General features: G+C 49.3%; 4 protein-coding genes across 4 annotated transcripts; 1 reads left to right on the forward strand and 3 right to left on the reverse strand.

The window, feature by feature from the left end:
- Window positions 1-34: 34 nt before the first annotated feature.
- MIND_00731000 (uncharacterized protein) lies at window positions 35-2,516 on the reverse strand (the record flags this gene model as incomplete). Its single annotated transcript, XM_037364011.1, has 10 exons — window positions 35-142; window positions 191-319; window positions 365-742; window positions 789-822; window positions 870-1,168; window positions 1,219-1,310; window positions 1,359-1,713; window positions 1,761-2,303; window positions 2,357-2,397; window positions 2,447-2,516. 10 exons carry the CDS (start codon window positions 2,514-2,516, stop codon window positions 35-37), a joined length of 2,049 nt encoding a protein of 682 aa, XP_037219655.1.
- Window positions 2,517-3,072: 556 nt separating this feature from the next.
- Window positions 3,073-5,271, forward strand: MIND_00731100 (MFS transporter; the record flags this gene model as incomplete). Its single annotated transcript, XM_037364012.1, has 15 exons — window positions 3,073-3,193; window positions 3,240-3,311; window positions 3,523-3,597; window positions 3,639-3,698; window positions 3,734-3,811; window positions 3,866-3,964; window positions 4,014-4,184; window positions 4,233-4,285; window positions 4,338-4,455; window positions 4,503-4,576; window positions 4,621-4,683; window positions 4,728-4,765; window positions 4,815-4,927; window positions 4,981-5,065; window positions 5,124-5,271. The coding sequence occupies 15 exons, from the start codon at window positions 3,073-3,075 to the stop codon at window positions 5,269-5,271; spliced, it is 1,368 nt and encodes a 455-aa protein (XP_037219656.1).
- A 328-nt stretch (window positions 5,272-5,599) lies between these two features.
- On the reverse strand, window positions 5,600-11,742 carry MIND_00731200 (RAS GTPase-activating protein; the record flags this gene model as incomplete). Its single annotated transcript, XM_037364013.1, has 16 exons — window positions 5,600-5,612; window positions 5,663-6,034; window positions 6,086-6,379; window positions 6,429-6,663; window positions 6,713-6,851; window positions 6,898-7,037; window positions 7,084-7,274; window positions 7,321-7,406; window positions 7,454-7,569; window positions 7,615-7,732; window positions 7,776-7,982; window positions 8,030-9,750; window positions 9,797-9,996; window positions 10,044-10,120; window positions 10,174-10,251; window positions 10,297-11,742. The coding sequence occupies 16 exons, from the start codon at window positions 11,740-11,742 to the stop codon at window positions 5,600-5,602; spliced, it is 5,433 nt and encodes a 1,810-aa protein (XP_037219657.1).
- A 155-nt stretch (window positions 11,743-11,897) lies between these two features.
- Window positions 11,898-14,553, reverse strand: MIND_00731300 (uncharacterized protein; the record flags this gene model as incomplete). The annotated part of the gene is made up of 18 exons (XM_037364014.1): window positions 11,898-12,042; window positions 12,093-12,270; window positions 12,319-12,339; window positions 12,395-12,490; window positions 12,536-12,660; window positions 12,707-12,781; window positions 12,833-12,841; window positions 12,889-13,026; window positions 13,074-13,109; window positions 13,156-13,238; window positions 13,287-13,403; window positions 13,450-13,496; window positions 13,549-13,564; window positions 13,610-13,917; window positions 13,963-14,025; window positions 14,075-14,234; window positions 14,282-14,463; window positions 14,514-14,553. 18 exons carry the CDS (start codon window positions 14,551-14,553, stop codon window positions 11,898-11,900), a joined length of 1,839 nt encoding a protein of 612 aa, XP_037219658.1.
- Window positions 14,554-14,560: the final 7 nt, after the last annotated feature.

Raw genomic sequence — 14,560 nt, forward strand, 5'->3', positions numbered from 1 at the left:
ATCTATTTTACGAAAAGTTTATGGGCTGATGACATCAAATATGGACAGAGAACTTTGGTGAAGGAAGCTCAGCCAGATGCATCCTGATCCACTCAGTTCGTTCTTGAGGAATATGAGCAAACATCTCGTATCGTTTGTCGTTCTGCTCTCCACTTCAGCTCCAACTCAGAGTAAACCGAAATTTTATTACCTTCAAAACCTTTTCTATTTCTGCGACATCAACTTGTGCTGCAAGCGATTTCATGTCCACACGTCCACCTCCAGCTTCCCCTTCGTCTTCTGCCTTGCCCTCATCATCCGCTTTGACCCCTCCGTCGACCTAAATGGCATCACAACGACTCTTAAAAGAAAGAAAGAAACTGACCCCTTCTCCGCCAATTTTCCTCAGCTTGCCCCAGAATTCCACGAAAGAGTTTTCTGCAAGCATCTCATCAAACGCTTTCCGACACCGACTGGTCCTCTCCCGTTGCCAGCGCTCAAACTCCCGTTCAAGAGAACGAATGTCGAACCCCAATTTCGTCACGGGCAAAGCAGTTAGTAAATTCTCAACGGGGAGAGAATCAAAAACAATGTTCAATCGCGGTGCATGAGTTTCGAAAAGAGCGTGAAGACCAGACATATGCTTGACGCGAAGATGGTCGATGTGAGCCTGAAACAGTCCGAGTTGCACTTTGTGAGGAAGACGTGAGGATTGAAAGCGTGGATCAGCAGACAGCAGCGGCACAACAGCTTGCCAGGTAACCTGGCAATGACACTAAGCTACTGCCCGTAAATGTAAGGTCGCATACCTGGGGGTCTCGTACTGCATCAACGAGCATCGTTCTAGTCAGATATGTCAGCGCCAAACCTGTTCATCACGCATGGCGCACTTGAACAGTATTTCTCCCTCCTCTTTTTGCCCAACCTCCCGAGATCTACCTATATCGGCTTCGACGCGCTCCATATCCACTCTAACTTTATTTTCTCGGTCTTGAACAGCTTGTTGAGCACGCTCTTTGCGGCGTTTTTGCTGTTCTTCGTAAGTTTCTTGTTGCTCAAGTTTCGGTGCTACAGTTTGTGGTTGGGAAACCGTTGTCGTGCCTTTCAAGAACGTGTTATATAGTTCTTCGCGGAGAGACGACGACCCAACAGCATCATAGCGTGGGTCATCGACAAGCATTTTCTTGACCTGAGCTACTGCATCAATATGAGCGAAAAAACGAGGCCTAAAATCCTTACATCTTTCCAGGGTTGACCATCCTGGCTGACTTGACGCTCCCTTAGTAAAGCGAAGAAGTCTGACTCTGCCTTCTGGGCAGCAGCACGCTTTTCTAAAGATGAAGTTCAGCAACCGTCAAATTCCATTGATAGCAGCATACTTTCACCCAGCTCCCTGATCCAGTCCTTGAACTTCTTTTCTCGTTCTCGGTCGTCCCGACCCCAACCATAGAATCTCCGGTCCTTTTTCCATGTACGACGGAAATCCGACCATGAAGTCCTGGTGCTAGTGACCTCTGATTGCAAGAAACGTTCAAACTCTTCCTTGGGGTCCGATATTTCTTTTTTAACCGTGTCTTGTCGTATTTCGCGGGAGCGTTCGCGGCAATACTCGTCGAATGCCTCCCGCCGAGCGGAGACGGAAGTGAGGAGCACGTATCGCGGGTCATTGACGAATTTGGGTAGCGCAGAGTCCCAGGGATGAAGCGGGTTGATATCTTTCTCTCGGAGAAGTGTCTATGAATTGTTCGTCGAGTCGAATAAAGTTGACCGAAATGACTTACCTTGAATAACGCTTTGGCCTCATCGACGGAAAGATCAATACGCTCAGCCTGCAATCGTCGTTTTTCAGCTTCAGCTTCCTCCAAACGTTTGTTTTCCTTCTCAACCCGCCGTTTCTCTGCCTCCGCTTCTGCTGCTAGTTGCGCCACTGCCTCCTTTTCCCAATCCTCTTCTTCTGCATCATCACTCTCATTGTCAGACTCAGCATCTGTCTTGGGTCGTTTGCTCGTTGCTGGCAAAGTGTCCTCGGCTTTGCGTTTGACTGCTTCCGCAACTTCGTTCTTGACTCTGTCGATTTCCATGGCTATATCCGGTGGAGCTGAAGCCTCTTGTCTCTCCAACTCTTCAACAGCGCTCTTAATCTCGTCCGGCACGACCCACACACTGTTTTTCTTCACTTTATGAGAGTAGAAGATGTTTCCTTCTGTTGTTTTTACGCGTATCCACTCAGTCCCCGGAATTTGTGTCTTGACGTGTGGCTTTTCCTTTTGTTTCTTGGCTGCAGCCTGCACCGGGGGAGGTAGTGGCCTGGTGTATGTGCTTTCCTGGCCACAAGATCAGAATGAAAAGTTTTGTGGGGGGGTTTAGATTTACACACTTTGGTGTTGACATTATAGTAGTAAGGCTGACCAGTTGGGCCTGTAGAACGTGAGTCGCGCGCCTCCAAGTGCAATCGTTTCGCTCGTACCAAGATGCTCGGACCACCCATAAGGTAAAAGACATGACTGTTGGTGGAAATATAGCTCGGGCCGGTTCATAAGTGATGATCAACCTGATCGCGAAATGATTATTAATACGTCACCACCAACTCCCTTTCCCCCACTCCAGCCAAACTCCAGCAGCAAGCTGAGTTGTTATCTCGTCACTATCATTTCGAATGCTCGTTGTGCCTGGTCAAGTTTAGACCCACGACGAAATTTTCCTCAAAAATATGCGCAATAGGCAATATTTTCGCAGGCAACTGCACTTCCTTCTCACCGAAGTCAGCTGAGCTCCCCACGTTCTTCTGAGTTTATATAAATAATGTGGACTTTTTTCCGTCATCTGGCGCGCAAAGAGTCGCTCTGTCCGCACCATAACGGCAAAACAATGTCCCAATCGATATCTCAGCCAGACGGTGCGATGGAACGACGAGTGATGCGCAAGTTGGACATGCACATTCTACCACCTCTCGCTCTTCTCTGGTTCACGAACTCTTTTGTCGTCGGAACCCAGCTAATCATGGATAAAGGTTATGCAACTTCATAGACAGGTCAAACATCGGCAGTGAGTACTAGTAATTTCAACGGCCTCTGTCGACTGCAACTGCTTCAGATGCAAGGCTTGTGGACTCTATTCGTACCTTGTGTCAGCGTTATTCTCAAGTCTTTCAGGATCGTTGGTCTGGAGGCTGATACAAAACTACACGGCAACCAATTCAATACTGTGCTCAGCGGTAGCTTCAATCCACTGCTTGCCCACACCTGTCCTTACCACCCCAGTGTTCTATATCACTTATATCCTCGTCGAAATTCCGTCTAATCTGATCATGAAGCGTATGAAGCCCGCTGCAAGTACCTGTTTCCCAACCAAAGCGGACTCAGTTAATCCCTTCGTATAGCGATGGTTGTGTCTCTTGGTCGCTGCATGGGGATCAGTCACCACACTCACATGTTTTGTTCAAAATTTTGGGGGACTGGTGGCCATACGAATGGTCCTTGGACTATGTGAAGGTGCAGTTTTTTATACGCCTGAACTTGGTGCATTCTCTGATAGACTGATCAGGCGGTCTGCTACCGGGCATTGTCCTGTACTTGAGTACCATCTATAAGCCACACGAGCTCCAGTATCGGTCGGTCCGTTCTGTAATCGGATAATATGTAATTGATGGCAAATACCAGCGTCGGGTTATTCTACGCTAGCGCATCTCTATCCGGCGCATTCGGAGGCTAGTTGTTCTAGTAAGTAATGTCCTCTTCTGACTGACGCAAACTAGGTCTTCTTGCAACCGCCATTCTCAACATGGATGGCAAGGCGAATCTTGCAGGTTGGAGATGGATATTCCTTTTGGAAGGTTGGCCGTCTCACGCTGATTATTAACTCACCGCTCTGACCACTGTACATATAGGACTGGCTACTTTTGTCTCAAGTTTAATCTGCCTCTACTTCTTACCGTCCAGTCTTGCCTCCGCCAAATTTCTAACAGAGGAAGAAAGAGATTTTGCCTGTTTGTCCCCAGTCGCATATGACGGTATAAGCAGCTTGAACTTTGCCAGTGCGGCGCTTTCATGCAACTACAAGCCCGGCCACCCAGACGCGTGACAGTCCCGATATTGCCCTTGAGAAGGGTGACAAGGGGTCCATCACAGAAAACATCAACGCCCAAAGCCCGGCTGAAATTACGCACTTTACTGAGGAGCATTTCGAGCTCCGCGAGGTGATTCGAGGTACTTTTGTCAGTAATCGTTTTACAGCACCCATTGATCAGATCCCAGGCCTGACAGATTTCCAAGCCTGGGTCACTGCTATCGCTTATCTGGGATTGATTGTAAGGACTACTCTGGGTTTGAGTAGTCACGACACAAACCCTATCATTCTAGGTCTCGCTATACTCCTTCTCGCTTTTCCTTCCTACCATCGTCGCTGGGCTTGGGTACAAGGGAAAATCCGCGCAGTTGCACACCGTGCCCCCATATGTCCCTGCAACCGTGCTTACCGGTGAGCCTCTGGCAGCAAGCTTGCTGATGGTTTCTCACACATGTTAGTTTTCGTTGCTTTCCTAAGCGATCGGTTGAAATGGCGGGGTCCGTTTATTTTAATCTGTCTGCCATCTGCGATTGTAAGTCTCTTCCTTCTTTGACCTCTCTGAGTCACGTTTCTTAGGTTGGCTATATTTTGGCCATTGCAGCCAAAACCAACGCACAAAGATACGGAGCTGTGTTTCTTGTGTGTACCGAATGAGTGACTGAATAAGCGTTAACCCAACTCAGATCGCAGCGGGTGTCTACCCTTCTGCACCGTCAATCCTGTAAGCCCCATCCCCAAACTGCACAACCTACGCTGACGTCCCTCAATAGCTCCATACTCCCAAACAACGGCTCGGGTTACTATAAGCGCAGCACAACAATTGCGCTCCAATTAGCCGTGTCCAACACCGGCGGCTTCATTGCTACCAACATTTACACCAAAGGTGACGAGATGGCTCCACCCCACAATCGTCCTCGGGTTCACACTCGGAAACAGATCAAATTCCGACTTTTTACAGAAAGGGCCACTCAATTGTGCTTGGGTTCTTGGTCTTGAGTTGGGTTATGACTGCGATAAACATGTACGCTCAGCTTTTTTTCTACCCCGCAGGTTCTCGGGTTCTCACCTTTGTGGGCCAGCTTGTACTGCATGAGGGAGAACAAAGCTCGCGCTAATGGCGAACGACAAGGAAATATCACCGCATATGAAGAGTTGGTACGCACGGGCAAGACGAAAGCTCCCATTGGCGACAGGTATATTGCTGTCCTAATAGCTGTGCATAGTTAACTCGTCAACTTAGGCATCCAGACGTGATTCCACTCTCACTTGCATTCAAAGTCAGACTGACCTTACTCTAGTTCCGATTCACACTATGACCTTGTACCTACTTACGAACAATTGCATCTGTCACGTGATCGCGATGCTGAATCATCCCACAAGATTAACATACAAAGGGCTGATTAATTTCAGTAATGATACGAGGATGCCAAAAATACACGACGTTGGCGACTAGCGGTACAGTAGCAGCAAATGTTGGTGGGTGGGTCAGATGAGTGAGATGAATGCAACGTCAAAGAAAACAAGATCGTCAAGGCGTGATGGGTCATTAGTGCGATTAAACATAGAATCTGTCGTAAACCAGGTCAGAGGTTTCTTCCTTTTTGAACAGAGACCGTACTTCTTATTAATCTGGAACAGGAAGCGCTCGAGGTTGACCTTGACCTTGCCCTTGATGAGCGAAATGAACTGCCGACTTTCGAACTTGGCCTGCAAGAGGTCTTCCATGCGGACGTCCTCGCTTCCGATGCGGTTTGCGATACCCATGGTGTTGGACTCGAGAGTGATGGCGAAAACACCCAGCTTGTCGGACGCCATAATCACGTTGAGCTTGTCGAACTGACGAGGGGAATACTGCTCGATAGAGAGTAGAATGCCTTTCTCGTACAGGTACTTGGCAGTGTAGATGAATGAGCCGTGCTGATGCTTTTCACCGGACCGTTGCAAATCACGGAGATGGAAGAATTGCTTCGTGAAAGGAACAACCCATCGTCTAAATTTTGACATGAGCAAAATATTGGAAAGAAGAAGAAAAACGGCTGACTTCTTTTGCGCATTTTGCTGCATGTTTTGCATGGCCGCAGCAGCGTAGCTGTGATAGCTTTGAATCTGCTCCTCCAGCTGCTTTTTGCTCTTGGCGAGTTGTTTCAGTGCCTCCTGCATGGACTCCATCTCTTGTTGGCGTTGAACGCGTTTGCGGTGCTTGCTGCGGACATCAAGCGCGATGGCATTGAGAATTCCCTGGAAACCATCGTCCCGTGAGACTTTGCCCATCTTCTCCAGCTTTAGAAGATATGCAATGGCGTTGGCTTTGACGGTATGGAAATTGCTTTCCTCACTTGTGGATGATCAGTTGGAAACCCAGAGAAATATATGTTAGGACACACTCATTGAAGTCATCCAGCTTGTAGGAATCGCCGCCATAATTGGAAGGCTGCCGTCGATTGTGCGCGCGTTGATGTTGTGCTTCCGCGTCGAGTATTTCGTCCCAAATGAGTACATCCTCCTCAGTAACCTTCCGTAAAAGCGACTCGGCAAGACTTTGGGCTGGGTGGACACGAAGAACAGCCAAAACACCTCTTTTCGCTTTGACCCAAAGTGTGTTTTCTTCTGCTCGGGTATCTGGAAATGGCTGTTAACGGTGTGAAACAGACGCGTGACCTAAGCGCACCATCAACGTCCGCAAACCGATTTGTGAGCTCAAGAGTGACTGGATGTTCTCTCGCATCTTTCAATTCATCGCTACCCAGGTTGGGCACACCCCCAAGTTCCGAGAGAATCGTTCTCAGGACATCATTCGCCTCTGGTGCCTTTTTGAAAGTCAGACAAGGACCATGACAGAGGATGTTTACAAACCAAGACATTCTGGTGTTGCAACAGAAGGCCATGAATTGTGTATATTTCATTCGGAGAAATATAAATTGGCTTGGGTTGCACAGTCGCGTCCAAGAATTCATGGGCATGGAAAAATGTCTCCGCATCAGGAACGTTGGCAACTAATGATGTGTCACGTGATACGTCAAAGCAGTCCTGAAAACTCACCGTCCAAAAGCGCTGTTGTCATCTGCACGATGCTTGTGCGAACGAGTTCGTTGATTGGGACGAATTGAGGAGTGTCCTCGTCAAACTCGGATCCAGAGACAATCTGGGTCAAAACCTTGGAGACTTGCTCAAGATTTTTCCGGGCACCAAGATCAACGGTTTTGGGCACCATATCATAGGTTTCGGGGGCGCTGGATTCGTCATTGAAGAGTAACTCAAAGAGCAAAGTAAACTCACACAATAGCCGGGTTAATGCAGCGGTAATAGACTAACCTCCCAATGCAAGCAGCATATAGACTGTCGGGTTCACCGGGAAAGCGCTCCTACAAATGCTTAACATGGTCATGCGGAAGCTAGCCGTCCAGCTTACATGGAGAGCGTTTAGAGTTTCCCGAGCAAGATAGCGTGTGCTAAACGGCATACGTCGAACCGAATTGCAAAACTTGTCCAAAAACCAAGTGGTGGCATGTTGAAGGGATTGCAGTCCTAAACAAGTTGATTTGAATTGACCATCCACGCAAAGAAACGCACCACGAATATATGCGGCCCGTGTTGGTCCATCTTGTAACGCTTCATGGAAGTTGAGGGGTTTACGGTCTCTGTGCACACCAGCCTCAAGGTCCTCTCGTTGACCACGCTCCAGATGAATCTGATACTAGTCAGTAACGTTGGATGCTAAATGACTGGCTGACTTTGGACGGATCTATTTCAAGGTCAAGTGGAGGTTCACCGAAGGATTCTGGGTCAACGACTTTCATGATAATCTGCTGGAAAGTTTCTCGAACGTATGCTGCCTGTTTCCGGCGGAGGTATGGGACTGCGATGTTCAAATAGACAGGATGGCCATGAATGATTTCGTGAATTGAGCCGGCGGATTGAATTTCCTGATGAATCGCGAGCTAATGGCACAGTGAGATGTTTTGACTGGCGGTAAGAAATGTCATACCTGGAACAATTTGAGAAGAAGAAAATCTTCCCTCCGATCTTGACCAAACCCAAACAAAGTAAGGACCACTCTCTCGGTGAAACGTCGGTTGTTCTCCGAGGCAGCATCTACCGACATGCGAACGAAGAGACGACTCAGATATTCACCTCGCGTCTGCAACAAATAGAATAGCTGTTGGTAAAGCTCCAACTTACGACGAGCAGCGAGATCGATGGTATGGGGGCCAGAAAAAGGATCGCCATGTGCAGCGAGAATGGTGGCCCTCTCAGCCCGAGCCGCAGCGCTGTCAGCACCCAGTCGCCTAGTACGTAGTACCTCCTCTACATTCTGTCTGTTGCGGACAAACAAGGCAATCTTCACATCGAGATCGCTGAGTTCATTTTCCAACACCTGGTTTTCTCGGATGGCTTCCACCACCTGTTTGCGTAACCTTTCGACTTTCACCTCTTCCTGGAAATCGCCCTCCGAGTCGTCAAGAAGATGAACAAAATTCTTGATTGTGCCGACAGAGACGTTCGTTCCCAGGGTCAGCTGTCTATATTGCTCTCTTGTTTCTTTCGCTCTGATGAAAGACTGGATTTGAACGAGTTTGCTAAGGTTGGCGCGATAATGGTTCATTCTGCTTCGGAAATTTTTCCGTTGCATGGTGCCACGCAACATGGCCTGCAGTAACGTGGCAATTGGGTGACTGTTTCGGAGATGGTCCCTCCAAGCCCGATATTCATTCAGAACAAGCGCCCTGCGGCAGGCAGCTTGGAGCCCTACCACATCTGGGGCAACAAATCCAAGTGTATGTTGAAGTTGACGGTGCTTGTTACGTGCAATGGAAGCGCGGGCCCGAGCTTGGAAGCCGCCAATCGAGGTGACGATGTTAGTCTGAGACAGGGCAACATTCAAGCTCTGATGCCGTTGTTGCGCTAGCCTCGCACGAGCAATGGCTTGGATTCCGACAAGAACGGGAGTCGCTGTCCGCAACCCGCGAATGAGATTGAGAAGACGTTTGCGGGCGAGGAATGTCCGTGCAGCCGCCTGTATCTGAACCATAGTAGCGGTAGTATTCCTAAGTCTCGTTTGCTGATTACGCATTCGTCGGCGAATGATGACACCACGACAATGAGCCTGGAGTCTTATGAAAGTCGGTGTTAAATGTCGGAACACGTGCGCCCGCCATGCCGCCCGCCTGCGCGCAAGGAGACCCCTTAAAGTTGCCTGGAAAGCTACGATTGATGTGCGAATGTGAGGATGCTGGAAAGAAATGGCAACTTGACGATGACGTTGACGTGCCAAAGATGCACGTGCTAGTGATTGTAGTTTGGTGATTGAAGCGGCAGAGGACCGGAAGACGGCCTTCAGACGATGGTAGCGACGGCGAGTAAGGACTCCTCTCAGCTGGGCTTGAATTTTGACGACATAGCGAGAGGAATGATGGATTCGAGCAAGTCGTGCATGCCATCGTCGACGCACAAGCAGACCTCGGCCAGCAGCTTGCAAAGCAATGGCCCAAGGTGTTAAATTCTGTCTGGAACGGCGATACCGTTCAATCCGTCGCCTGATCAACACACCACGGCAGACCGCCTGGATTGCGGTCACGCGTGACGGGGGAAGGTGTAGGTGTATACGAGCATTCTGCGTAGCTTGGGCCCGTTGAACTAGCTCTCGTCGGCAGTGAGCTTGAAGGCCGATGATAGAGTCCACTCGGTCGAGTAAAAGTCGATCGCGGCCTTGAATTAAGTCAATAACAGGTCTTAGTTCTGATAAACAACTGACGTTCTTCCTCTGTCTCAATGTCTTCCTCTGGCTCATTGATTTCGCGTGCAAGCTCTTTCCCGACATTTCCAAAGTTGGGCATAAGGACTCCAGCATCCTTGAGACCTTTCTGTGTGCGTTGAAGCTGATCATCAGAGAACTTGAGGTGGCCAAGAAGGTTGCCGATCCGTTGAGCCATTCCACGTCGAGCGAGCAAGTGACTAAAACAAATTGACCTAGACAAGCATGTGTGGACAACCAAACGTACCTCAACGCATGGATGCAATATATGACTTTGGGCAGATTCTTCTTGTCGTACAGATCGGTCAGTTCGAAGATAAATCCCTAATAGCCCAACACTCAGCAAAAAAAAAGATGGAGAAGGTAATATTAATGACCTCAGGAAGCCCCACTTCCCGTACGAAGTTGAAGAAATAGTTAATGTTGTCCGAATGTCGAAAATCCAGCTTTGGCGCCTGTTTGTGGTTAGAAACCGATAGTTCAACTGCCGGACCACGCACATCGTAAATCTTCTTGGCAGCTGCTGGTCGAAAGACTCGTACTAGCTTGGCTAGAATCACTCCATTACGTAGTCCATCCTCCAACTCAACGACGCCAAACTCAAGCTCTTCGTTGAGACACCCCTCGATCCACTGTTGCGCTTCACCGACGTGGCAAAGATACTCGTACGCCTGGATAAGGTGTCGTTGGGTGTCCGCCCACAAGCCACGCGTAAGTCGAGCAGAAGGCAGAGGGGAAGAAGGTGCCACCGGCGCCGCATTCTTGGATAGACGCAACCTCCCTGGAACACCAGTCACATCACTGGGGCCGGGCACAACAATATCAGGCGGGGGAGACTTCTGCGGTATGTCAAAATCGACTTCATGCCTCCTCAAGCGGGCAACTCGTCGTGACTCGCGAGATTCGCGCTCTTGATTTTCCATAACACGATCGCGATCTTCTTCACCATCGCCACTGGCTATGCGCGGTAAATGGCGGCCTAACTTCCGACCAACAACAAGGTGGTCGCCATAAGTCGAAGCTTTGCTGCGATTCATATACGAGCTGCGATAAGATGGTGGGGACATAACCGATGATGCCTCGGCGGGGAGAATTTGAGGTGGAGGGGGGACTGTCATAGTTGAGGGGGGTCTAGAGAGGTCGATGGCGGAGTGGTTTGAGCCATATAAAGACGTAGGACGACGCATTGGAGAAGGGAAAGATGAAGTTGGTCTTGGAGGCGGGGAGTTTGGGGCTGCGTTGTCTCCAGTTGAAGCTGCATTCAACGTCTGTGCCCGCTCTCGGACACTCTTAGGAGCACTCCTCCCAGCATAACTACTACTGGAATCTCTGGAGCTCGAAACAGATGTTGTGGATGGGAACGCTGTTGGGGAAGGAAGGTGGATTCGGTTGGGAGTGGGTGTGGTAAATGAAGGAGATGGAAAGTCTGCTTCCACAGAAACTCCGGTTGTATTGGGTGAGAGCGGAGTGGCGATAATGGGGGCGGGCATGGTGTGTCGCTTGAGAAAGGTGGGTGTACGCTGACTGTCTGGTGATGGCGGCCGACGCTCTCGTTCAGGCCTGGAAATCGAGCCAGTGGGAGAAATAAGCCCTGATGATGTCGAAGATCCGGTATGTTGGGATGAAGAGGAAACGCGGGAGAGGGACGTTGGAGATGCAACGCGGGGTTCTTCGCCATTTGTTTCCCTGGCCTTTTCCTCCCATTTCCCTCTCACGGCATCTAAACTGTTTGTCACCCTATGCGAAGGCGTCCAGCGGCGAGTGGCAGATGCAGTGGAAGAGCCTGTCGGTTGGGAAAGGATACCCATGCCTGATTGCGAATTACTCCGTGAAAGTAGGCTGTTACCGCTCCGTTGGGATGCAGTCCGTTCTAGCAGCCGGGTCTGGTAGCCAAATGTTGGCGGTGCATTGGAATGCGCCGCCTTAGAGGGCTTAGCCCCATCCATGCGGCGACGACGATGAAAATGAAGATGAAGGCGAAGGAGACGGAGATGGACTGATTGGGCGGTGACCTCACAGTGACGCGTGACGAAGAAGACGGTTTTTGACTCGCATTGACCTCGAACCACTTTTGCGATCCATACAATCGACCTTCTCCTATCTACAATTTGGCCTTTGTCTTCAAACGCCTGGCCCACTCCTCTGCGGCAAACTTCCTAGCACCGCCCTTCATAATCTTGCCAGCTGCGTTGTGTTCAATCTCTGGAACGAAAAGAACCATCACTGGAACTGCAAAATGTGGAAGTCTAACTCATGTGGTCAGAAAAATCGTCCCTTCATATTGTCTTGTTCAAACCTTGAGCGGGCCAAAGCAATCAGGGACTCCTCGGTCAAACCATGATCTGGCTTTGTGGTGACGACGGCAGCAACGAGTTCGCCCAGACGTGAGTCTGGAATCCCTATTGCTGCAACTTCGAGCACTCCTTCAGTGAATAAGGCATTCTCCACGCTTGTTGAATCAATGTTTTCTCCGCCTGGGCGACTATGAGATCAAGTTTTTTCTTCACCTCGAGGTCACTCACCGCGAATGATAATGTCTTTGACTGAGTATGGAAGTATGGATGAGAGATTGCCTCAAAAACACCAAAGACGACTTACTTCTGTCCCGAATATAAACAAAACCTTCTTCGTCCTGCATTCCGACGTCTCCGCTCAATAACCATCCGTCTTTGGTGACAGTCTTTTCCGTCGCAGCTATGGAAGGTTCAGAGTACAGCAAGGGCGATAAACTCATCAGACCTGGATCGCGCCAATACCCTTTCATCACATTGCACCCCTTTATCCAAATCTCGCCAAGTTCTCCTCGAGGAACGACCTTTCCATCTTTGACGATAACAACGTCGTTAATAGGTGAGGCCAATCCACTAACACACGTCAAATTCCGACACAGAAGCTCGTTCTCCAGCTCACCAACTTGTTGGTCTCGCTAACCAGTCTTCTGCTGCAAATGAGATAGCAATACTGTTGCACTCTGTGAGGCCGTATCTGTTGTTAGGTTAGTGGTTAGTTGAATGCTACCTAGTTTCACAGACTTACGCTTGATTCCTGTTCAAGAATCAGTCCAGTGATCATAAGGGGCTAGTTCAACGTACAGTACCACGCTGGGGAACGCGGCTTTTGCTCTAATCAATAAAGCGGGAGGTGTAGCTGCGCCGCCGAATGTTAGAGCATCTAGTCCACTGTAGCCAGCTAGCTCGCTTTCGATAAGATCTGAGGACATTGAAGGGACACTATCTAACGGTCAATCAAGATCTCAAAGGTCATGTCAGCAACATACCCTCCAGCCATGGTCACTTTTTCTTCTTTGATTAATCTACTTGAGTGAGCACCATAGCTCGACTACATAGGTTCTTGCTCACTTGGTGGCTTGCTTCGTGTCCCACTTCCTGATGAGTACGATCTTAGCACCAGCTAGAGTAGCCGTCATCGTTAAAGAGGTCATCTATTTGGCTAGCTCAGAAGAAAGCGGCGCAAAGAAGAAGTCACTAACCCCGGTCGCATGGAAGAACGGCGCGGCGATGAGGAATCCTTCTTGAGGATCAGTCGGAGATCGAGCTTTTATTTCTTCACCGCGTCGCAACACTGCTCTCCGACGAGACACGACAGTCTAGATCAAATATTAGCATTATAGGAACAAGAAGAAAAACCGCTACATTTAGTGTGTTGGTCAGAAACTGCCTTTGAGTGCTCAGGACTCCTTCTGAACAGATCAAAGTTTAGGTCAGTAGGTGTAGTTAGATGAGTGAACATACTAGGGAGACCAGTGGTCTAGAGACGCATCAGCTGCTGGAACCGTGTCATGTGAGAACGTACGCCGGAGGTAAAAAAAATCATGGCGTCGTCCTCTGGGAGAATATTGGGATCCTGTTCAAGGATTTGCATATGGTTTCCTTTGAAGCTATTGAGCGTAGATTCCCAAATTTGCATTCCCTTCCAGTGTCGTTTGCCGGGCTCAAACACCAACACGTGTGCTGCCCCCAACTTGTCTCTGACCGATACCAAACGATCTGCACGCTCTGGATCAAGAAGGATAAGTTTGCAGTCGGCATGGGTCAAGCAATAGAGCAGGGGTGTCACAGGAAGCCATGCGTTGACCAGGACAGCGACAGCGCCAATGAGATCTATTGCGTGTGAAGGAATGGGAACTGGTGAATAAGAGCACTCACGGCATCCCCAGTAAGCCACAAGATATTCAGGGAGGTTGCGGGCACAGATAGCGATTCTGTCGCCTGTAAAGGGGAGTCGAACACAGAGCTTGATGCCATAGAATAGACACACCTTTTTTGACACCGTAGACTTCTCGATAGACAGCCGCTGCTATCAGAGATCTTGCTAGCGTTTCTTTGAACCTGCAGATGATTTCGTGAGCTGGGACATCAGCGCTCAAGTCCTGCACAAACGTGTATCGCTGGTTTTCGTAGGCGATATAAGTCCGGTCCTTCCCAAGTTCGATGAGTTAAACGCAACACAAATAAGAAAACCAACTCCATAGAGATTAGTCGACCACAGCCAGAACATCCTTGCGCTCGGCCACTGGTTCTTATAGACACGTTGGACTGAGACAGAGGTGAGATCAGCAACAAGAATAGTAAGACCCGTACGCTGTCCATTTACCAAGACGGTCTCCAGTTCATGCATTTGTCCAGGAGCACAGAGCAGTGCATCCGCTATAGACCATTATATCAAAGCAGCAATGGGAGGGTCGTTGCTTGCTCACTCTCAGCAAGAGTGCGTTTGGGTTCCCAAGCTACGGCCATAATGGTT

Source organism: Mycena indigotica (assembly GCF_014461135.1).
Source record: "Mycena indigotica strain 171206Taipei chromosome Unknown Mind.scaff0006, whole genome shotgun sequence".
NCBI lineage: Eukaryota > Fungi > Basidiomycota > Agaricomycetes > Agaricales > Mycenaceae > Mycena > Mycena indigotica.